Genomic DNA, 25,558 nt, shown 5'->3' with positions numbered 1-25,558 from the left:
TAGGACTTCCCCCAGAGAGCCAGGGGATGACTACGAAGCACGTGTCCTCCTCTTCATTTGTTGCGCGTTGCTACTGCCTCTTGCCCTTTTGGTTTTTGCAGACTTCTGCACCTACTTAACTTTATGTGTGAGTAACTCATCTAAATAGGGTCATGTGCTGTAGCTAAGAATGTACTTAAATCTTTGGAGGATCACAGTCCTGAGCATCAAAGCTTCAGGCTATAGATCATTGTTTTGTTACATTCTTATAGCACTTATGTCTAATGGCACTATTGTAAAATACTTCAACAGTAGCTTATAATAATTAACTTGGAATGTAGTAAATTATATGCATGTTGGAAAAACACCTGGCCTTTATACTGGCTTGCTTCATGACGAGTCAGATAAGACATATAGCCTCTAATCCTCACTCGGATGACATTCAAAAGAGCTTCCTGGCAAAAGGACTCCATCTGCTTGCATAAGTGATTCAGGAATTCCACTGGGGTTGGGGCTAGGGGCGCGTTTTTACAAAAGAAAGACAGCATATATGAAATAAATCAAAAGAAATTTGTCCTAGTCTATATTGGAAATACTCTAAGGCACTTTTTAATTTTTTTGCCTAGGTCTGCCAAGTAATTAACTAAGTTAATTGAGTCTCATCACACTGAACAACTAATCTACTGGCACTGCGATTGTCCATGCTAAACTTTACCTCTGGTCTTCCACATTTTGGAAAGGCAGGAGAATGAAAAGACCCTGTGAAACAAAGGGTCACAAAAGGCAGAAAGTTTGCCTGACCTGCTCTACAGTAATTATTTCTTTTTGTTTGTCCTAGCTCTTATCATGAGGCATTAAAATCATACACTTTTGTAACCACAGCAGGTTCCCATTGCCCCTCAGGGCACTCAGGGCTGTCTCATCTCATTTCATTAATTACATTTCATGACTGCTGTGGGTCAAGGGTTGGAGGAAGGGAGCAGCGTCCAATTTCAGAGAGCAGCAGCAATCCCTGAGACATCAATGAGAGAAAGGGTTGGTTAAAAAAAACCCAACAAAAAGGATCAATCAGGAGATACCTGCTGTGAAACTTGAATTGCTCCTAATAAAATAATAAGAAGGCATCAGAGGTGCTAGTACAAGTACTAGCAAAAATAAAAGGGGAAAAAACTAAATTAAATGAAACAAGAAGGAATTGCTAAGCACGTTTTGCTGATTCAGTATAATGACAGCAGCGGAATTGTTGCCTCATTGTCTAAAGGAGGCTACAGGCAGGGGACTCCTAAGGGAAAGCATTTCTGTCAAAATGCAAACCTGGATTTCTGGCCTTTCAGGTGATGCACTGTAATTCTGGTAGAAGAGGTGGTGGGAAGAGTTCACTGTAGGGTGCAGAGCTTGCCTTGAGAACCCAACTGTCTCGCAATCAGGGAGCCCTGCTGAGCCTTCACAGTAATGCTGAGGAGCTGAGAGGATAGCACAGATTTTCATCTAGGGAGCTGGGATTGCTTCTGCTAGGAAGATGCTCCGGTTTTCCCCAGCCATTTCTGTGATGCCACAAGTAGTGGGATTGCACTAACACTGCACGATGCAGTCAGGGAAAACAGTAGGTAGAATATATTGATTGTTTTTCTCAACAGTTCTCAAATCTCATTGCCAAATCCTAAACCTGACAGTGTACAGGTCCCAACTGGGGGGAAAGGATGTGGAAGAAAGGAGAAGAAAACTGTTTCCAAGGTGCCTGGAGCAGCTGATGGATGCCTGCTCCCACAGTTGGTGCAGATCTACTCTTGGAAGGGCAACAGGGAGGAGCGGGAAGAAAATCTTTAGTAGTGGGCACTGGGGATAACCTTGAGGGAGCTGGGGATAACCTTTTCAGAGCCTTTCCATTCCTCTTCTGCTGGACAAGGGCTATCCCATAGAACAGCATGCATTCATGGAAAATGTACGTGGTTGGTCACCACTAGTAAAATAATTTATATCTTATTCCTATAACAGATTAGACAGCAGCTTGTTTCCCCCACCACCCCCTGCCTTATTTGCTCATCATTACTTCCCTTGTCCTGCCTGAAATTGCCTTTGTGCTGTACTGAAAAAAATGGCAGGTGGTGCCGCTGTCAAGCTTGGCTGTCGAAAGGAGCGTGCCAAGAAGTTGTCTCCTGCAGCCTGATCTGACACACTATCACTTAAACTAGTCTCAAATCGGGGCCCAGCCTGAAAAGTGACTTGCTAATAATGGCACCTCCTTACACAGCAGATTTGTTCCTGGCGTTTGTATTCAGTGTTTTACATTGGGCTTTCAGGCCGCACAGGTTTTTATTTCAGGCAATTGTTCAACTTGGGTCATCCATGTTAATTCCTCCTCACCTATCCCCACCCTGTCAAGCCACTGGACTCATCAGCCCCTCTCCTTCCCTCCCCGCCTGCTCCGTGATGCTCCACGTCCAGGCTGCGCATCCCACCACTCAGCACCAAGCCCTGCGACCCTCCAGCAACGCTGCCACCCAAAGTCATCACAGAACCGAACCCTTCTTCACTTCTTGTGATATAAATACCACAACTATGATTTTAAGTCTTTATAAATTCAAAATGAAAGTTTCAAAACAGGAGAAAAGAACTTTTGGATTGTTCTCATTTTATTTACTTTTCTCCTGGTTATCAATTTGCACAGGTTTTGATAGCAACATTTTCTTAACCAATTTGGGACCAATTAAAAAATAAATAAATAAATAAAGCCCTTTCAAACCCAGAAAATTTTCTGTCCAGTTTTACTGAAAACTAATAGGGGTTTTTTTGGCATGGACAATGTTACATTTATAATGTCAGTAGCTCCTTACAAACTAGAACAACAGGTATGTTATGTGGACAGGATCTGATGTTCACAAGTGAATGAGTTTTACTGAGTCTATCTTATTGAATAAATACCTACCCTAGAAAAAATTCAAGCAAACCAGATCTGCTTGCTTGTAAATTACCAGCCTGGAAATTATTACTGTCTCAGTATATTAAAGTCATTGTAAGTAAATTCAGTACAAAATGACATTTTTTGCTAAAGCACAAATCTATATTCTTAATAAAAAAAGAACCAGAAAGCCCAAAACCTAAATATGAATGTGCTAATTTCAATTGTACAATACAGTGTATGCAGGATTTCAGGGAGCCTCTGAATATTTTCTATTTATTTGGATAAATTTTCATTTTAATTGTTAAACTTTATGAACCAATAGGAACTTACTTTGGGGCTCTCATCATTTAATTTGCCTAGTTTAGTACACACATGCTAATTACAGGTGCAGGCACTGCAAAGCACATTTCACAGGGTAATCTGGTTTTAATTTGCTTAAATAAAAATTCCTCTATTATTTCTCTACAAGGCACCAGCCTTTATCATGTTCCTCACGTTCAATACAGTTTTGCTCTAAGAGCAATGTTACCGAAGAGCATGCCAATCCCTACATTTGTCTCAGCGATTCCCCTGCAAATGTGCATAACTTACAAGTGTCTAAGTAAAAGAGCTGTCATTCTCAATTAAATTTGAGCTTGTTCTTTACCTGTTCATACTTTCCCACCAGAACTAAATATTCTGCAAATCAAATTGTGCCTTGATTTGCCTCTATGAGAAATCCACCTCTTAAAAACGCTGCCTTGAGTAGTCCAGGTAGAACCCCAGGGTTTCATATGTACAAGTGGGAGCAGAAACTGGCCCTACAACCCCAGTATGAACATAGACATGAACACCACGTGCGACAAGACACAAACGCAGCTCCTTCCCCAGAACTGTGCCAGACTAACAAGAGATAAGCACTGAGAGTTCACCCACAAAAGAAAAAAGGGTATTTTCAAATTGAAACAGGAATGACTTTTCTGTAAATAAACTCCACGGTTGTGAGGGGGTGGGAAACAAAAGTACTGCAAGGGTTCTTTCTTTTGTGAATAATATTCCTTTTGCTTTTACAGTACGACAGCATCCTCATTTTTCACCTACTTTTTCTCAGTGACAGAAGAGCGAGCGTCAGTGGTCAGCAGACAGGCAGCACAGCCGGTCAAGGAGGGGGAAGGATTGATGCACAGAAAGGGGACCAGCCTTTGTGCATTCCTGCCTGCTCTCTGTTTCTGGAAATGCCAAACTGGAGATGAGGAAAGAATGGGAAATCATGCAAACGGGGACACTCACCTTTCTGCTACTTTAGACATCTTTAAACAATGCCTCTCTATCTGCACGTTCAGAAAAGTTATCTGAGGAGAGAGGTGACAAGGACATTAACAATCTAGGAGCTCTACAGCATGCATTGATCATATCCCAACATGCTATTGATTTCTCTTTCCAAACAGCTTGAAAGTAACTCAGAAGGAAATGGGACCCTTCCCTAGGTATTAGAAGAAGCTTATTAACTGCTTTCAACAGGATTCTCCATTTCCTATAGCAAAGCCCCAGAGGAATCTTCAGAACACATAATTAAAAGTAGGAAAGGCACGTATTTGGGGTCGAGGTTCCTAGAGTATTCAGGCCGCAATGTGATCCCCTTTTTACACCACACTCCTCTCTCCCATTTCTCTGACTGGCATCACAAGACCGATAACCATTTTACAGCACATTTGCACTCTACTGTGAACTAGTTCTTCACAGTACTCTGCAGCCTATGTTGCCTATGATGGAAAAAGCTCAAGAAATCTAGTGTTCAGGTTTAGTTCAGACCACCGCCCTAAAACTGGCAGCCTAAGAAACATGTTTAAAGCTGACTTTACTAAAATGCTGACCTAACGATTCCTGCCTGTACTTCAATGAGTGGTGCTTGTTGCAGGAAAGCAATTGCGAGGGAGAGCTCCCTGTGCCAGGGCAAGGATGTGTGAGTTGGCTGGCTGCTCCTTGGAGTGATTGTGCAAATAACTTTTTCCCAGTTCCTTAAAAGCTCTGACTATACAGTCTAACAGTCATGCACCAAACGATGCCTTTCCTCACCGCCCATCCCCAGCCTGCACCCCATCATGCTGGCTTCTTCCCCCCAGCCTTTGTCACTGCCCACTTTTCAGATATCCTCAGTGATCTGGAAATTGATCCATCTACTGGCCCACAGAGAGAATAATACTAGATTCAAAGGTCAGTATTACCCATAATAGGTATCATCATACAACCGCAGTGCTCAATTAATATATATAACTTTAAATACTTCCTACTTTACATAAAGCCTATGAGGATCAAGGACAGGTAACGCATACAATTGGTTTCGCTGATATCTCCATAACTTTATATGTTGTGTTGTTTTTTTTTGCAGCTAACAGTTCTCAGAAGAGTTGCCGTATAGCCATCTACTTACTTGTTTCCGGAAATCCTCTTTTGTAGTTTTGCGTACAGGTTGGGAGGGTACGTGTACGGGGCTTTGGGGCTGAGACTCCTCTGTAACCCCATATACTGACTGTGAGGAACCAATAAACAAACAGAAGAGATTATGGCATTTTTCTGTTACGCAATGAGGAAAAAGCGCAGTATGCAGAACAGTAAGGTAACGAGCCAGCAATTTCCTACTGTTTATATCCACACAGGTCAATAATCATTTAGCCTAGAGCAAAATTTACAGATCAGACTGTGCTTGCAGGCGCCTGCACTTGGAAGGTTTGCAGGCACGTTAAGAAAAGGATTTATTTTAAATGTTAAAATGCAGCTGATAATTTTTAGGAGCATTGAAGGATGATTGTGTCAACGCTTGCAGGACAAATGCTGGAATTGGTCACTGTGGTGAACCAAGCAGAGAAAGAAAAGACGAGAACCTAATCCTATGCCATTTTCTTCCACTTGGTTTAATCTCTTGTTGTAAAACTACGCATTGAAGAAAGAGCTTAACCAGGTGCCAGTGAATCAAGTTCAAATGAACCTCTCGAAATGAAAACCTGCAGATTGACTTGTAGCCATTCATTTTCAGGACAGAGACCTGCACTGAAAGCAATCTCAGTCACCCTTTCATTTAGTGCTTTTGCTTTTTATTTAACATTTGTAAGAGACTTGTGAATAGCTCTGCTACAATTTAGCTTCCAATAGAAGTTCGGGAGTCTGGTGTCACCCCCAAAACCAATATATACACAGAAGAGCTAAAACTTGCTGGAAGTCAAAGGCACCTACACTGCTAATGGTCCAGCCTTTGAAATTATTAAGGTGAGTAAACAGGTCTGAAAAATCTGTGCCCAAATAATTTCTGAAAATGGGACCTAGGTACATTTGCCAATCGCTTTTAATTTTATGGGAGTGCAGAGCCAGCAGACATCTGGGACACAGAGCTCCTGAATGCCCTTCTCAGCTACATCAGTAACCCAGCCTGTACCGCTCTCTTGGCAAAATGGGAATAGTAAATTCACAGATTAGAACAAAATGGAACTGATATTTGCAAAACACTTTTTTTGGTTCCTTATTGGGAAACCCTGGTATACTGTAGGTGTCAAGCGTGATTTGCATTTTAAAAAACCCAACAAAACCAAAACCAAACCAGAAACTCAAACTGACCTTTTTCACCTTCTGTGGGTTTTTCATACGACGACACTTTCTAATGTCCATTTCTGTGGTGTTCACACAGCCCGGCTGAAAAGAGATGGTAATCATATTACTCCTCTGTTTACAATCCACATCCTGCCTTACCTTTCTAAGATATACAATTAGATCTTGTCCAGAATTCTTTCCTGAAGTTTGTGTCCCATAAGTTATGCTTGCTAAACAAGAGACTGCATATACCAAAGTCGGCAACTCAGCATCAAATCCATTTGCTCATAGCTTTGGCACCAAAAGGAAATCTCTCAGCTAAGAGCAGAGCTTTTTCTAAGAATTCTGAGCCAAACCAGGTAAGCTGCTTTTCTTTTGTATACGCAATAAATAATCTTCAAAACTTCATGTTTATCATATATTTCTGTACTGGGTCTGGCTAAGATGGAGTTAATTTTCCCCATAGCAGCCCTCATAGTGCTGTGCTTTGTATTGGTAGCTAGAAAGGAGTTGATAACACACCAGTGCTTTGGCTACTGCTGAGAAGTGCTGGCACAGCATCAAGGCTGTGTCTCCAACACTTCCCCCTCACCAGTAGGCTGGGGGTGGGCAAGATCTTGGGAATGGACATAGCCAGGAGACCCGACTCAAACTGACCAAAGGAACATTCTGTAACATATGACGTCTGCTCAGCAATAAAAGCTAAGAGAAAGGAGGAGGGGGCGGCATTCGTTATTACGACATTTGTCTTCTGGAGCAACCGCTGTGCATACTGAAGCCCTACTTCCCAGGAAGTGGCTGGACATTGCCTGCTGACGGGAAGTAGAGAATAAATCTTTTGTTTTCCTTTGCTTTTGCTCTATTAAACCGCCTTTATCTTGACCCATGAGATTTTTTTCCATCTTATTTTTCCCCCCTCATCCTGCTGAGGAGGGGACTGATAGAGCAGCTTGGTGGGTACTTGGCATCCAGCCAAGGTCAACCCACCACAATTTCCAAATCAATACTTCCATGCATGCACAAGCCTAGAATGTCTAAAATAATCTTGTAGACACTTGGCTTGTTTTGAACTGCGAGCAAAATCCATGTGGTGACTTTCAAAGCAATGTCTTTGTGCAATACATGGCGCAGTGTTTACTAGTATTAAAACTTTCCTGTCAAAACTTGGAAAGTCTCATCATTCAAAAAGAGCTTTACCACAGGCCTGTGCACATCCCAGAATGCTCTTTCCTGGCTGTCCAAAATCTTTCTTTCTGTTTTATCCTTTTTCCTGTCAATTCTGAAAACAAAAGCATAAACATATGAGTCAACATACAAGTAATGCTTTCCTCTTTGCTACACTTCCTAGTTGGAGTTTTAACCCCATGATAAAAAAAATCCGAAATCCACTTTTTGTCCAGAAATGTCACACTCCTGCTTGCAAGGCCATGTGCCATGAACAAAATATCACCGATGTTTGCTCCAATATGTGTCAAAAGAGATTTTCCTATTAAGGTGGAAAATTTATTTTAACATCTGCTTTTTCATCTGGTGAGGAAAACAACCTTTCCTGATACTCTGTTCCCAGACCCTGATTAGGCAGGCTGCGGGAGTTCATGTTTGGCTTTGGCTCCGTCAGGAGGCCCACCAGGACCTCTTTACTCCAGGTGAAGCTCTTGGCTAGTGCTGGACAGAGGTCCACATCAGGACGTCCCGTTGCACCCCGGTGTCCCAGAAGCACCGCTGGTATGGCCAGAGATTGCAAAAGGGCAGCTATCCCGGGTGGTTCAGGCAGAAATAGCACAGGCAGCACTTGGGGTCACCCTCCTTAGGGGTCTGCTTGCCTGCCCCGGCATTGGCAGAGCAAGGGGTGACAGCACAGGCGACCGGAGCCGAGCTTGCTGCGTGGCCCCGTGCAAGCCAGCGCTCACCCAAGAGACATGCAGCTGCGCCAGCACAACTGCAACTCGATAATTTCAGCCCTGACGCAGCCAGTGAATTGACTCAAAGCACACAGATCAAAGGCCGCCAGAGGTTGTTCAAAGCAACTGTTCCCTTATCTCTCGGCGGCATTGAGCAATGCATGGCTGGTGCTTCGCTCCCGTGCTCAGCTCTACACGTGAACGCAGCAAAGTCCCCACCGGCTTGCAAGATCTACCTGCAGAGAGACTGGATGAGGCACAGGAAAGGAGGAACCACTTTTGCCTTCAGAGCACGTTTGAAAAGCTGACAGTGTCCCTGTGCTGGGTTCCTGCAATGCCGCCACCCGGGAAAATCAAAGCAGTGAGGAAAAAAACCACGCGAGCTGGTATTTCTGACCATCAGGTTCTCCCCTCTCCTGTTTTCTTTTGGAGGGGCAGTGATCCTTGGCTAAATCTGTGCTAGAAAGGTACCAAGGGGATAGAAAATGGGGGACTGAAACTGAAGTTTCTGAACACCCCTCCCCACAAAAAGCCCGAGCCCTCCAAAGTTCAGTATCGCTCTCTGAATATCTCCCCTGCAAGGCTGAGATGAGAAACCAGCTTTGCACAGGCTCTGTCCCCTCTGCCAGACAGCAGTCACTGCACTGCGCTGAGGAGCAAACGTGGACGCCCAGCCCAAAACCTCTTTTTTCTCGGCGAGCCCTTCGTGCGTGGCCAAACGGGAAGGTGAAGTCTTCTGCCAGCCTCACACCCCACAGCACACACAAACTGGAGGGACTCTTTGGAGGCTCCGTGAATTGTCTTCACGGGTGCTTTGTGCTGAACCCAGGTTCTTGGCTCAAATCCCCAAACCTACTGATAACTCAGTATTTCACATTTTAAACTACGAAGACACAACATAATTAGATGCTCTGTGGCTGCAGTTTTTGAGCAATGTAGGTACGGCAATGGAAGTCCTGTGTGCAAATGAAGACGTGGAAGGAAGAGCAGAACTTGATAAGCCGGAGGAATGTTTTCAGGTATTTTTGGTTTGTTTTCCTTTTAAGTTAATTCAGGGCTGTGAATTACGCTGTGAATTCCAGCCCTGCCTTGTTGGAAACCTGAAGACTGAACCATCACATGAACTGGGAACTAAGAAGCTGAAACTAGCCAGCAAAAAAAGTTGATAGTGGCCAGTCCATGCTTACCTTTCAAAGAAAACTGAATGGACAAAAGATGAATAAGCAACAGTGATCACGTCAAGAATCTGATATTTATATTTCTTAGGTAATAACTGTATGCTGTGGACAGAACGCAGAATTTTGTTTTGACTTAGATTTTTATATTTTTTTCATCTTGGCAATAAACTTTTAAGTAACTGAAATTACAATTGCTATCTTAACTTCTAATTTTCTCTTCCAAACAGAACACTGGTATTCTGGTTGGAAAAAAAATCCCTTAATTACCTTGTAAATTAAAGGATAATTACCATGTACTTAAATAGTGCATAATTACAATGTTATTAAGCAAAGAATGAATCAAAATTCCAAAGAGTTAATCAAAGATAGAGACATATACCTCAGCCACAACCTCAAGAAATGACGCTCCTTAACTTTTTAGCATCTAATGCTGAAAGTGCAAATTCCTTCTAGTAGTACAGAGTGTCAGTACTGGTGTTCTCATGCGCCATCTTCACCAGCCTTTCCATTTAATAGGTGACAACTACATGCACAAAATGGACATGGAGGGTTTTAGGCACTAGTTTGTAGACACTAGTCTACAAACCCTGGACCATACCCATTTTGCAGCAATAATGAAAACATGCTCAAAACATTGAGAGGCTTCAAACTGTTTTCACAAGGGATGATAAGGAAAAAAAGGAAGTAGATTTCAATTATGAGCAGAGCATAGGAAAAACCCAAATACTAATTCTGAGTAAGTTTCATGTCAGTGGTACTCAATTCTCCACACTAATTTAGTAGCACAGGTCAGACTTCAGAGAGTAGAGGTACAATGCAGTCACCTGGGGATTGGTATAAATGAGAGAACCAAATCCAGTCTGCTGTAAATACCACCCTTATAATCACTTTGAAGTGGCAGTATTTTTAAACTCAGAAATACTTTACAAGCATAGAGTAACACAGGTGACAAAGTTCTGTTATTTCCATTTATACAAACCAAAAATACTAAAGTAGAAGCAGAATGGGCAAGCGAATTGCCCAAGCTCCCATGGTGAATCCAGGCCTGGGAGTTCCTGACCAACACTTCTATGTACAGATAATTAAACCCATCTTTCAGATTCTGTCACAAACCTTCATGACTGGCTATCTATTGTTTCTAGTCTGCCGGTGATTAAAATTCACCAACACCTTCTGAGCTTAGTTGCAGTAAAGACTTTGATAGAGAAGTTTTATCTGTACAGAATCCCCTTCCTTTCACAGCTCTAAATACTGGTGCAGTTCAGTGCTCCAGGATTACTCACTTCACTTGGGCCTCAGCTTGCATGAAGATGAATTCCCACTTTCTTGCAAATGCTCTCTGAAGTCTTGCTAAGTTCTCCTGACAAAAGATGAAAACAGTAAGAACAATTAATCCCTGTAATTGTAACAACTGCTTAAGAGCACAGTTACATGGCGGGTGTTTATTTTATTCCTTTTTTTTTTTTTAGCTGGAAAACTCAAGACCCAGAAGTCAGTGTTGGTTTCAGGTGAACTATCTTGCAGGCAAAGCAAAGGTGTAACACATCCTTTTAGGCTGCAGCCCCATAGCTGCAGCCAAGAGGGCCCTGTCAGGGAGAAGTAATGGAGTGTGATGAAGACAGCCTGAGCTCTACTATGAAAATGATGATGGACTTGTTCCCAAAAGATAACACTGGGAAGCTTTGTGAAGCTGACGACTTTCATTTCTGATAGCAGATGGCTGCCACCTGCATGTTCCCCTCTCATCCCCACTTTCCCTTCCTCCCCCCCACTGCTCTCTTCTCTTCAGGCTTTTGCTAAGGTGCAAAGCCTGAGCATCCCTTGCTTTGCTCAGTCCTGGTCATCGCTGAGAGCATTATGCAGCTGCACAGCACTGAAGGCTGGGGATTGCCAGGATGATTCATAAAAGGAAATAGCTTGTTTGTCTGAACAATGAACATCTAACTGCAAAGACTGGGTCCAGATGCAGCCTCGCTCTACCATCTGAAGTAAGAGTTCTGGTCCAGATCCATTACAGAGAGTGTCGTGATCTAAACACTTGGAGGTGGATGTGACTTCATCACAGCTCAAGGTCAAACTCAGGTCACGGCCAGGATTTCAGGCTCAAATAGCACCCCGAAGTCACATATCCACACCCACCCCGATAAGGACACCTACAAGACCATTAACCTGATGCTCTTCTCCATTACAGCTGGTTCAACTGTTGCAAATTTTCATTGAAAATGAACACTATTAGTTCTACTGCTGTTCTTTTTACCCCTGTTCCCTTTATTTCAAGAGAGGGCTTAAGCACATGCGTTTCAATGCTAGAAGAAATCTTCCTATTCTTTATTTTAAACTCTTGTGTAACACAAGGCATAAAGCTTGGCCTTGTTACCACCAAGTCCATGTAAGGGTTTCAGTCCATATACACAGAGGAAAACAGTTAAGCAAATGATTTACAGCTGTGCTGAACTGTGATGATTTCCTTAACTGTGGCTACAAGAAAGAACTACTTGTAATTATCTGCAAAAACAATTTTTGTGGGTTTCTTTTTTTTTTTATTTTGTTTTAAATTATGTTCACATGTGCCCTCTGGAGTAAATATGCTGAAGCCAATGAAACTTCACCAATTGAAGCAATATTTGAATCGTGCTTATGTTTGGCCAATTATAAACAAAATTGAATGCAATTATGCAAGCTTAATCATATCATCAAGAGCCCTGCTCCACCAGTATAAATGGGGGGTGGGGGGTTGTTTATGAATGCTGCAAGCAGAACCTAAAAATGAGAAGATGTCCCCTGAGATGCTTTGTAGAGATTGGAAACGCCAGGTCAGGCCTGATGCCTATGGAGAAGCAGTCTCATGCTACATCTCCAAAAATGTGTCCTAAGTGTACAGGCCTCCCTCCCACTCCTGTAAGCCTGTTTCTCTCACTTGTGCTTAGCTTACATCTCCTTGCTGGATCTGCTTCAGCTCCCATAATGACTAGGAAGAGTCAATGCCATTCTTATCTGATTGTCTCTAATTAAGAGAGCAAAGTTTGAATGCAGAAGTAATCTCTAATTGTGCAATGCAATATTCACAAGAAAAATGAAAGACTGCCAAGATCTAATTATTTGCCATCACTGGAGCATTGCTAGTCTCAGTAGACAACGATGTGCAAAAGTACTTAGCCATAGCCTCGCTGCATGGGTGTGGGAGTGTGCGCGCTGCTGAACAGCCTTTTGTTGCTTTATGATAGATCTTCAGAGTACTTACAGCTAATTGGTTGTCTGTGAGCAATTTTAATGGTTTTAATAATGAAATCAGCAATATGCAGAAGAGAAAACTCAGCAAAAGGATGCGTAAGTGCATGCAGATTATTATATTCCTTCCTTTATGCCTGTACTTCAAGATTAGAACTCTCGGGAACTCTGGATGCATTTCCAGGGTGGACTAGATAAGTGGCAATTTTTGCATGCTCTTCACTGAAAGGACCAAATGGCATGTGTATATATCCATGTGCACAAAAGTCCCAAAATGTAGAAGGTAAGGAAGAAGGAAAAAGTCTATTCTTGGAAAAAAACCAACCCTAAAACATATGCAATATAAATGTTTTCATTGTAATAAACATGAACACAAAAGTTCATTAGAACTGGCTTTGTAAACAAACTCTCCAATGAAAATCTCCACATTTCAAATTCAGCTGTTACACTGTTGAGCTAGTGAACAAAAAAAAGTCAGCATGATAGAAAGAAAAGTTCAGCCGGTCAGAGTGTTACACTGCTGGTATTCAAAGAAACTCACAGCAGCCCTGCCCCTGCTGCCTCCACCTTCCCACTCCTCTCCACCCAAACCCTGCACAATCTGAAGCCAAAATTGGGGATATTTTTATGGATAATCATTTCATAACAGAAAACATGCCCTGAATAAGCTTGAGTAATAGTTTTTTATATGGCATATTGAAAACAGTCCAAGTCTAATATATGAAAACTTTCATAACTAGATGGGTCCTCGGCAATTTAATTGCCCAATAATGCACCTGAAAATCCGTCATTTCCATGTGTTAATATCTGCTATATAAACCAGGAACTGTTAACTGGAAATAGGAAACAAAGGTAAACTTCTGTGTGATTTGCCCCAATCTTGGAGGGCCAGCTAAACAGCAGATGCTTCAATCTGAGACATTGCAAAGCCAGGGATGTTCCTCATTCGTGCTCCTGACGTTGTCTCCAGATCAGCCTTCACACTATTCTGACAACTAAAAAAAAAAAGACACCTTAAAGGCTGACCCCAAAGCACAAAATGGCAGCATTCAATTGGCAAGCAAAGCTCTCCCTGTACCCCCCAGGGTTTAAGTCTAGCAGCAGTGTACCTACGGCTTCATAATCCGCCAACTCCAGCCTAGCTTTGTTCTGCATGGTCCGTTTGCAAAGATAGATGGCTAAAGGGAGAAACAGAATGGAAAACAATTACAGACAGATTATTAGTACTAGATCTTAAAAAAAGAAGAAAGTGGTTCATGCACTGTTCATTCTCATCAGAAAGCAACATGGAATAAGAGGGCTGAATACCCAGCTGACATTACCACTAGTAATCTCAGAGGCCTTAAACATCTGGGACATCTCATTTAGAAGTGCTGAGTATAGATGCCAGGACCTAACAAGATGTCTGAGAAAGGCACAATTGCTTCTGGGGCTGGTAAAAGATTTAGCATTAGCAACATGTTCCCCTCACCACTTTGGGAATATGCCTGCCAAACTGAGAAGCTATGCACCAGTTTTCCCCTTTTGTTTAAAAAAAAAAAAAAAAAAAAAAGATATTGAAATGAAACCAGAAATACGGACCAGATCTTAAAGGTATGATCTGAGCTTTTTTTCATATGCTCCATCCACTTATTCTACACATTTCAAATGGTTAAGAAAAGCCTTCTCACATTTTACCATAGGCAGACACTGTAGAAACTGATGTGGTTTGGGATTCGGAGGGTCAAGATGAGCCCAGTGCACAACACCAAACCAGTCCCAGGCTGCCTTCTGGGAAAGCCTCAGCTGGACCTGCTACTCACCCCGTTTCCATTACGCGCTGAAACACAAGGTCCGCAGTACACCCTGGGTGTACAGTCAGGTCTGAACTACATAACAGAGGCCCAGTGCTCTTGTTTTGGGATAAATCTAGATGTGAATTTTATAGCTTCCTTGTGTTTTGCCCTCTTTCATGCTGCAGGGCCAAGTACTTATTGTCCAACATGTGCCAAACTGGAGCAGGGCAGAAGGCAAAGCATCATCTACAGAAAACCGCAATAGATCTTTTTCAGAAATTTTCAGCTTTTCTTTGAAAATCACAGGGTTTTGGTTTGCTGGTAAATAGAATTTTTTGACACCTTCATGGATGTTTTTCATTGGAAACCTATTCTTCTATTGAAAATACATGAACAAAAAAACAAACCAGTGCTACTCATGTAATTCTATTCTGTAATATTCCTGTAATTCTAACATTCATATAATGAGCCAATATTATGCATGGTAACCAGAGCTGATCAGTTCATGTATATTTATACATCTCAAGGGCAGTTTCCTCTCTAAGCCATTCACAACACCAAATAAAGCAAGAGCCAGTCACCTCACAGTATTTCATCATGCTAGGCAGTGACCTGCCATTAGCAAGTTAGTTCCTGTCCTGTGAGTGGATCCTTGCAAATAAAAAAAGTATGAAGTGCTGCTGGGATTTCAGTTTTATTTGGGTCTACTGCTAGTTTGGGATTAATTCCTGGGAAGACTCCATCTGTACAGACCTCTGATATGCGAAGACTTATTATAAGCATATGTTAGAGATTTCTGGGACAGATGAAAATCTGTCACTACAGGGCTCAGAGCCAATGCAGTTGCAGCTTGTCCAGCTGTGGGTCAGCTCATATAGGGCTTTATTTTGAGGTGTGCTGCTCCACTCAATGCCCTTGCAGCACAATAATCTGACTGTGAAACCAGTTATTTATCAGATACTATAGGAAAAACACAGAACTTCCTCTTCAGATTGTTATTCTGATATTTGGAGAATATGTACTTGGCACAGTTCAGACAGTTATATATGGTGACTGTAAAATCTGGAAATTATTTTGCATATAATGAACAGCATCATGTTCTCTCCTAAGCAGTTCCCTCACTGGGATAAACACGTAAGTCTGTGCTAGCTTCCCTGCAGATGAGGACTGCAAATGAACTATCACACGACAGACACCATTGCAGGCTACTTCTCCACCCTAGCAAATGATTTCCAGAATCCATAATGATGAGTAATTATTGCCCAGGAAAGAAAGAAAAAAAAAGTGATTATTCAGGGAAGAGTTCTAAACTGATCTTAGATTATGAGATATTTCAAAAGGACTTCCAGAAGCTCCTGTTTTATGAGCGCACACATGGATTCACTTCCTCTTCCAATGCCACACCAGGATGCAACAATTGATTTTATCATTTAACTGTGAAAGAAGCGCAGTTCTGGAAGAGACAGCAATATTGCATGCAGACAGCTAAAGATAACAACACTGACATATTTTTCTTTATGTATTACCACTGTCTGCAGGCACTCACATGTTTAACACACCATGTTGCAGTTTATTAGCTCATAAACCATGCTAAACCTTCTCTTTTTTACCAGCTATCATCTAGTAATCTTAAAAAAATGGGAAAAATAAGTCTGATGTCATATATCAGAGAACTTTAACTATGGGCTGCCATCAGTTATATACTGGTTTATTGATCAGTCAGATGAGTGCCCAGATGAGGTAACTTTTTATTGATCAACATATCAGATTCAGCTACAGATCAGGTTATGTTCTCCCACAAAAGCAATATTGGTATTATTTAAGATTCCCAAGGAGCAGTATTCTGCTTGCTGTAAATCCTGCCAAAACGGACAGAGTTATGACAGAATGAAGGTGATGGTAGGTAAAACCCTGACCCCACTGAACTCGATGGCTACAGCTCCGTAGGCTTGAGACACCCCGGGATTTCACTTCATGTGTTTGAGACAGGCAGGTATCTGCCTCTGATGCTGCAGTCTGACAAGAAACTCTGCTGATGCAGGGTTTAGGTGGCCAACAGTAATTATTTTAAGGACAATTTTTTCCATCACAAACTTTCTGTACTAACTTTCTACAATGAAATAATTATACTCTCACCATAATCTGTGTTTTCTGGTTCCCAGCAGTTTGAAGGCCAAAAGTATGGTGCCTAAGAAACAACATACACATTTTTGTAATTTAAGAGATGAAAAACAATTCAGATGCAGAAATACATTACAATACAAAAAGAAGAATCACAAAGTCTATGGCCCAGTCTCTGCCCGCAGGGGAAACACTGCTAACAGATCTCAGTAAAAGTGAGGATGCTTTTCCAGGAAGGTATGACCTTTAACATTCCTCACTGCAGGTAAATAGAGATGCTATAATACAAGCATCTCTTGAGGAGGATGTCCAGTATCCTGATGACATTTTAGACATTGTTGCCAGCTCATCTGAATGTGGACCTCTTACCCTCTAACCCCTGAACTTCCTCTTTCCCCAGGAATTCACAGTCACCCCGAATTTTTTATTTTTTTTTTTTAGGAGCATGAGAAACCTCATGACCTTTTATATATGCTACACACCACTTGCTTTTTTGGAGCAGCTACCAGTGTGGTTGGCAGCCAGACAGCCTACAAAACAATTTACTTTTTAAATATAACAGATGGCAGAGGTCAAAATTCAGCTGATTAAAGCAGAAGTCCTGCTAAGCTTACTGCTTTTGTTTTCTATTCAGGTCTGCATATTGCAGTTGCTACAATTAATTACAAGATATTAGTACATGTGGCTTTATTTCAGTTTTAACATGAATGCAAGACAATGTCCCTGTGATCACACAAATTACAGAACACTGTTTTGCATTACTGACTTAATGCCACAAAGGGGCGAAGGACATTACACACAGACTATTCCTTGCACCAAAGTACAGTGAGAAAACATGGAGGGATCAAATGATACTTGAATGTCCAACTCCAAAGTTTGGCCTGGTCCATTTTGCACAGGAGGGTGTCTACCCAATTCCATGCCAGGGTTAGAACCTGAAAGCCATTTTCTTTCTCCTGGTTTAGTTCAAATCTGGGTACAACAGCCTTGAAATCAGATTTCAAAAATAATCACAGGACATATGCGTTCATTTATGTAAAGACTGTGGGTCAGAAAGTAGAAGAGAGTGATTTGGGATTCTAAAGCAGATCTTTTTGAAGGGCTTGAGTACCTTCCTAAGGCTTCTACCAAGACAGCCTCAATCCCTGGCTTCATAGACCTAATAGGTGCTTAGGGATAAAGAGCAGGTGATTTCAGCAGTATTATTGCAGGGACAGTAGAAGGGGCCACAAGGGAGGCAGAGGACTCACCAACCTGAAAACGATAGAATGTCCCATCATCTTTCAGGGTAAGGACATGGTCTGAGATTGGAAAGACATAACCCTGTGCAGCAATAAGACTTCCCAAGTGTATTGCTTCCCCTGTGAAAGACAGAAAACAGCAGGGATGTGTCAGGAAGACGTGCACTGCACACTCCTCTGCTTTCAGCAGTGGCTCTGGAGATGACTTGCATAAAGACCTGGTGCACACATGCCTTTCTGTACCCACACTGCATCCTTACACCTTCCAACCAAACCATGCAAAGCAGAAGAGCAGAAATCAGCCTTACAATACAGATGAAACACTGCTCAAATGTTTAACCTGCTGGTTTTGTCTTTACAAAATGTCACACACCAGTTCAGCTCTAGAGTCTGAAATTCAGTTCAAAGCATGTTATCCACCAGAAGCGACAGCTGACAAGAAGCCTGTTCCATCAGTGAACCCCACTTGCCTCTACCAAATCCGACGAACACCTGCAACACCAGGTCCTTAGCAGCATGTTTATTCATAAAGACAACTCCTGACACTGTAGCATTGCCATTTTTTAGAGGAAACTGTGCGGAGGCAGAGGGGAGTACCTATCCTAGCACTCCCAGGGCAACCTTCACCAGCACAGAGGCACATCTGCACAGATTTTCAACCAATGTCAGCTGTCAAAAGCTGCATCAACTTTCTCAGAGTTGCAAAATACAATTCAGCTGCTCATGCACACCCATGCTATTGTCTGCAGCTGAAATTCAGATTTGGGACTTGACTGGACTCATGAGAAGGGATGTGTGTATAGGGATGCCCTGGGAGAGACAACACTGCCTCCACCTCTGCTTTTACATGGTGACAGTAGGTAGCAGAAACAAACTGGGAAGTGAGATGCTAGATTTCTTCCCTTTCCAGAACAAGAAAAGAAACTTCTGGGCCTGCAGATCTTTTCTCCCTCTTTTCCCAACAGTTCTTAACTGTGCCAAAACGATTTTGGTTTCTCTGAAGAGTAAATTGTTTGGACTGTGCCCATGCACTGATCACTGTTCATGGCTGATTATCCATTTATCTATCCGCTGTGATAAATTAGCAGCCATCATCTGATATCATGATGGTGTCTGTGTCATCCTTGGCCAGTATGTCCTGTCAGTCACAGCTATCTTTCTCCAGATCATGAAAACCTGCCACTGCATTTCCCTGTTTAACCACACACATCCACCAACTTCCTTTCTAAGTCTGGGAACAACCTTAAAAATCAACCGGTCTTTCTTAGGTAGCAACAATTTCACAGACAGGCTAGGACTCCTAAAAAGTGCTTTCCGTGTGTTGCAGTGTAAGGCATTAGACTTAATTAAGATGTTGATTCTTATCTCTTTCCCTCTTCCTTCCGTCCAATGCTTAAATCAACCTTGTTGTTCTACCGGTATTTTAGACTGCAGCAAAATAGTATCTAGTGTCTAATGGCACGCACGATACAGACGGAGTATCTGCTTCTCCCCAGCTATGTCACCTTACCTGGATCCTCAATGCTGAGGTTCTTCATAAGCCACTGCACAATATCAGCACCTTAAAAACAAAAAAGGTGAAGAAAGCATCAAACACTGAGACCACAGGGTTCGAGAGCCCTAGAGAGATATAACATTGGGATGGATACGACAGAACTGATGTGAATTTTATTCCATTTTCCTTTTTATCTCCACCAAGGTTTCAGAATGTTTTTCCTTCTTGTGCCATAAACTGTAATTACATAGTTATTGAGAGGTACTAAGTCCCAAGAAGTATTCTGTGTGATAGGAGACTTGATATACTTTAAGTCAGATATTACTCTAATGGTTCCATGTAACTTGTTCTCTCCCACTTGCTCCTCTCTCATCTCAGCATACAGGGAGTTATGTTTCTGCAAGCACTAGCTAGCAAGGAGATGAAGGAGCATTTACTGGCACCTCACACCTGTAATGTCAGAGGCAATAATCTAAAAGTACAGAACTGAGTTATTGGTCAAAAAATAGACAGAGGAAAGTCTTGCTTATGTCAAAGACAAGCAGTATCTTGGAGAAGGAAGTGGTATTCAGTGTGCCTGTAACCAAGCCACTGTTGAGCTGTCACCTGCTAGTGATCACACCAGCAGGATCATGGCCAGCAGCAGAGAAGTGAGTCTTTAAGGTCCATCAGGTAGTTTATTAGGTTTTCAGGGCCCATCGAGTAGTACAAAAGTTGTTGCTATTTTATAAACAGCATAAAGATCTCTAGGATTGATCCCCTGCATGTATACAACCTCTCTGTTGCTCGCATGGAAATCATAGAAGTGGAAAACTTGTCACTGTTCAGTAGAAGCTAAGGCCTTTTATCAAAATACAACATGACAGGGCAGCAAAATTTAGTTAAAACCCATACTCAGGAAGTTAAGCTTAAAATGAAACATAACGGTGTGTACGAGTCAGCCAACTTGACTTGTCCAAAGTCAAAGACAATCAGCAAAGGCACTGGAGGCAAGTTGGCAAGTCCATGCCAAGTTACAGCAGCATGCAGCACAACCTAACGATACCATGTCTGGATGTAGATGTAACTCCAATCCCTTCTCAGCGTACAGTCAATTTGTTGAGAAATATTTGCATTCACATACAGTAGGCTAACAGCCCCGGTAATACTTGGTGATCTGCTTTGTGATATACCATTCGAAGATAGCATACAAAAAGGAACTGGTCGACCATATGGTTCAGGCTTACTAAACAAACCCCAGAGGATCTTATTTGCATGGCCACTTCTGAGTTCAGACACAGTGGGTACTTCAAGAAACAACATAACCCACACGATGCCCGTTCCAGAAAAGTCTGAAGGACATTTTGCTTTCCACAGGCCCAGAGCATCCCCACACCCTCAGCAAACCTTAAATACAACAAAGGCCAGGAGGCACAATTACGATGTGCCACAGAGACAACAGGCACTGCTAGTGTCCCAGGTCCTTGCAATATCTGCAGGTCTGAGGGACTCTCCCATACACATGAAATTCCCACTAGAAACGTGGGCTCTACCCCATGCAGAAGGAGAGAGCAGCTCCTGCTCCCCCGACAATGCATGTTGACCCCTGACTCAAGGAGCACCAAAAAACCCTCTTCAGTCAGGCTTCAGCAGCAAGCAGGAATACGGACCTGACCTCCCTCATCCCCTACCCAAGGCAAGTGAACAACCTACTTGTCCCCTGCAGGCAATCAGCAGAGCTCCTGAATCAGGGAAGCATCTGCTTTTGCTTAAATACTGGGCAAACAGATGTGACCAACAAGCAGCAGCTGGGCATTGTCTTGATCTGCCTTGATTGAAGGTATCAACAAACCAGACACTACAGGACCCATCTCACAAGCTTATATTCTCAGCTCTATGGTCACCCTCCACACCTTCCAACTCCACCTAACAGCAATTTAAGTTGCCACTATCCTATTCGGAAAGTTATTCCAGAACTCTTTTTCTTTATTCCTTTTTTTTTTTTTCATAGATAGAACTCTTCTTGTAACTTCCCAGCCTAAGTTTATTAATATGCAATTTATATGCATTTGATATCATACCTGCATTATCATTTAATGGAAATAATTATTCTTCTTCCTTGATAGTTTCTCCTGAGTGTTTCTACAGAGGGCTGACACATTGCTTCCCTACCTCGATTTCACTAAACCAACAAAACTCTTTTAGTGTCTTCTTAAGATGGTCTTTCCCCCTACTTTAACATTCAGCAACTTTTCAGATTTAAGTCCTGTTTCTTTGCACTGGGGTCACTAGAACTTCAGGCAGTACCTTGCAGAACATCTAACCAATGCCTCTGGCAATGGTGCAAGCACTTTCCTGTCTCTACTGAAACCAGCTTGCCAGGTGTATCCTAAAGTCACATTGGGTTTTTGTGAATAGTAAATTTATTCAGAAAAAGATGTCTGAGGGGTCCAAAACTACCTCCTAGATGAGAGCACATCCAGTGAACAGTGCTAGCTGAATAACATATGGGGAAAATGTTCAGAGCCAGTAACTGTTGTTTTGACAAGTTTGTTAATAAAATATTCTATTTTATAAACATGAATGTTCCCTTTTGCCTTTTACAAAAGAAAAATATCCTAAAGAGAGAACAAAACATTTGGGGTTAGAAAACCATTTCAAGACAACTCAAACTGAAGTGCTTATGTATTGTTAGAAACAAAACAAAACCTCACAAAATGCTGTCTTGGTTCAAACTAAACCAGAATTTTTCTTGGTTTTTCTCTTCATTCACCAAAGTAAAAAGTCCACTATTTCCCCTGATTTTGGCCTCAGATTACAGCCTTGCAGTGATCTCTTAGGCATCTTATTGCCAAGTGACATGACAGCTGATACTTGAAAATCATCTAGAGTAGTACATTGCTTTGCTCAAGGGAGGTGAAGTGCATTCTGCACGATCCCTTTCCAGATATACAGGAATACTTAATGCAGGATTAAGTCCCAGTCCATTTTTACATAGAATGATCATGTCCCCAGCTCTAGGCCTTTTCTGAGGAATCTATTCAATTTTCATCAAACTACAGCAAAAAACTCAAGTAACACTGAAAGCTGGTTCCCCAGTCTGTCTTCCCTGTTGTTAAGATTAAAAAAGAAAGGTTTAAAGGGGCAAGTAAACCAAAGGCACTGACTCAACCAGAACTCCCGTGATCAGCCACTCCAGAATATAAGCAGCACTTGAGATCAGGGATTTTAATTTGTCTCTGTGAAAAACATGAAGTCATTCCTGAAGGTTGCCAAGAGCCTGGAAGATGTTATAGCCATTCTCCTGTTGTCCTGAGGCAGACAGATTATCTTTCTGCTGAGTTTGCTGAACCATTATTTATCACCTGCCAAGACTGATTACTCACCCTCGGGACAATGACAAGTCTTTCCTTCCTCTGTTAATTACTGTCATCATTAATAGCCATGTCACTAATTAATATTCAATCATAATGAAAACTCTTTACTGCCATCTCCCATAACACCTTCAATTTTTAGGGTACCCTCACACATTGGCTTTGCCTCTGCTTGCGGCTGTTTCTATCACTGCAACCTACTTTTGTCCACCTAGAAATACTACTTATGCCCTTCATCGAATGAGAAAATGCAGATTTATCCTTGTAAGGCACAGTGAAAACTTGAGTGAATCTTTTACAAGACTCTCCTCTGTCAGACCAAGACACAGATTCCTTTATCTGTAAGTTTTCCAGAAAACTTCATCTTAACCTCTCCCGTAGGTTAAGCCCAATGGACAGTCCTCACATAACTCACCTTCCCCAAAAGATCTTTTCCAGCTGATTTTCAGATTCCACATTTCACAAGCTCTTTCAGAAGACACCTGAGGGAAACCCTTGACCCTGACATGTTTCTACTAAACACTAACAGGGCATTTGAGATCTTCTGAAAACAAATAGTTGGGTATGTTTTCATAATAGAAGGTGTTGCTGGATCCAGGTAGAAGAACGGCTCCCATCTCCTCTATACTCCTCTTCATCCATCTACATTTCCTCTGAGACAGTATGCTCAGTTCAAGGATAGTCAACAGCCTGTGAACACCTATTTTCTCCTCACCTATAATGAAATATATCTTTTTGCTTTAGGCTCTTTGAAGCTGAAGTACATCAAGTTGCTTAATTCCAACAGAATAGCTGTATTTCTATGCGCAAACAGATTCACAATGACCATTTATCCAGCTACCTGGTTTAGAGACAGACTAGCAGTTTTATATTTCTTGCTATTTTCTCCACTTTCTGTTCGGCCTCAGTGATCCCATAATAGTAGCTAGTGTTCTCAGAAGGCCATTGCCTGTCAACATGACAAATGAGTGGCCAGCCATGAAAAGATAAATTAAAAAAAAAGTTCACAAGGTGTGAGGCCATCAGCAAGATGCAGTTAATGAGGTGAGTCACCACCACTATATTTGATACCTCTTCTACTCAACCTAAGTTGTTCTACCTCTTCCAGAAAATCCAGGACTTACTTGGAAAACGTAGAGCCATCTATAATCAGATTCGCCCATCTTCCACAGGCTGTGTGAAATGGCAAAGGCAGACAGGACGATGTACCTGCCTCCCGCAATTTCTAAAGATCTGCTGCCCAGCGTGGAGACTGTGCCACTGGTTCTGGGCAAAAAAGCCAGGACTGCTGGGGTCTGCTTGTCATCCAGTGGACTCGGCATGTCCCTGGCAAGGCATACGCATGTACGTACACACACATATACATATACAAATAACAAACACAAAAGTATTTCTGAAACTTCAGAAACATGCATCTTTGTGTTCCTTTTTAGGCTTGATAAGACAACTGCATTTTTTGCTGAGTGTCCTGAGATGGCAGAGCTGGCAAGCACTGATGAGCAGAGCTCCACAGTGACTTGACTCGGGACATCTCATATTGCCCAGGTGTGGCATCAGTGACCAAGGACTAACGTCTGTCCTTTCTTATAGGAGTTGCTAAGCTGAGCCCTGATGACTGCATGCCATCCAGCAACTACAGCCAATGAGGTGGGATGCTTTGGATCTCAGATTGTTCACAGACTCACACTGCACTGACAAATACTAACACTGAAGAAAGTGAGGACTTAAAAAAAATTTTTTAAATACCATCTGATCATGTTATGAAAGAACTTGTCATATATACATTTCTACAGGAAGAGACATAAGATTGCTTGGTTATTTTCTGGTTTTTTCCAGTGTTACTGTAACCCTAATATTCTCTGAACATATTTTAATAACTAAAAAAAAAATATTTTTGCATAGTAGGTTTTTTTTTTTAATTTTACAAAAGGAATACGAAAAATGTGAGATGTTCAGCTCCTTCCTAGACCTTATCTACACACTCCATGACACACTATGGGCAAACAAACTATGTGCCTAGCCTCTGTTGTCAGTCACCTCCAAACTCAAGGTCCAGACAGTCTTTTGATACAAGGGTGAAAATGTACTCTCCTTTCTGTCACTCCATTCTTGAAAATGGATGAACCCATTTTAGCACCGAATTTTCCAAACAATTTGCTCCTGAACTCGGACCAATCTTTAAATATTTCTATCAGAAAAGCAAGACCGGGTAAAAAAAAAAAAATAAAAAATCACAAGCAGTCAAAATGACATAAGAATACGTGCATGGGTGTATGAGCAGCCACTCAAGCTGCTTTTTACCCTGCCCATCAAAGCAGTCACACTATTGAATGGAAATAATGTGTTTTGGTTCCTCCCCAAACAGCACCGGGTCCTTGGTAAATCTAGGACAAAAAGGTTAATTAAGTATCTACACTTTTACCACCGGGCTTGCAAAAACAAACAAATGACTGTCACCCATGATAAAGGGCAAAACGATTTCATACAAGATTTCTCAAGGCCTCCAGCACTTGCTGCTACTATTTTTCTTACACAGAGCCCCCCACTGACTCCCACAGTGATTTCAGCTAGGTTGGAAGTACAGACTCCGGCTCACAGTAAGGATTTAATGCAAAGCACTGATTTTTATGGGGGGGGGGGGGGGGGAATAAAATCTAGGTCTCTCCCTAGTATTCTGTTACAAATATTGGGAAAGCACTTCATAGAATTTGCCTACAATAAGCACATAAATAAATACTAATGCCAACTAAAAAGAATCTCAACAGTTGACTCAGAAAATGTGGTAATTGCAGCTCTCCTCCATCAGCATGTGGTAATTGCACCA

At 41.9% G+C, this 25,558-nt stretch overlaps 1 protein-coding gene across 5 annotated transcripts in view; it reads right to left on the bottom strand.

Moving 5' to 3' along the window:
* Window positions 1-25,558, bottom strand: part of RGS6 (regulator of G protein signaling 6) — a 285,362-nt gene that overhangs the window by 49,394 nt on the left and 210,410 nt on the right. For all 5 annotated transcript variants that reach the window (XM_075030561.1, XM_075030560.1, XM_075030563.1 and 2 more), the window contains 9 exons: window positions 19,397-19,447; window positions 17,900-18,006; window positions 16,661-16,712; window positions 13,863-13,927; window positions 10,805-10,881; window positions 7,640-7,721; window positions 6,470-6,544; window positions 5,292-5,390; window positions 4,151-4,212 (listed from right to left, as the gene is read on the bottom strand). In XM_075030561.1, the coding sequence (XP_074886662.1) occupies window positions 4,151-4,212; window positions 5,292-5,390; window positions 6,470-6,544; window positions 7,640-7,721; window positions 10,805-10,881; window positions 13,863-13,927; window positions 16,661-16,712; window positions 17,900-18,006; window positions 19,397-19,447 (670 nt within the window). The remainder of the gene's footprint in view (window positions 1-4,150; window positions 4,213-5,291; window positions 5,391-6,469; window positions 6,545-7,639; window positions 7,722-10,804; window positions 10,882-13,862; window positions 13,928-16,660; window positions 16,713-17,899; window positions 18,007-19,396; window positions 19,448-25,558) is intronic.

Source organism: Buteo buteo, chromosome 6 (genome assembly GCF_964188355.1).
Source record: "Buteo buteo chromosome 6, bButBut1.hap1.1, whole genome shotgun sequence".
Taxonomy (NCBI): Eukaryota; Metazoa; Chordata; class Aves; order Accipitriformes; family Accipitridae; genus Buteo; species Buteo buteo.
This window is presented reverse-complemented; position numbering and strand designations above follow the sequence as displayed.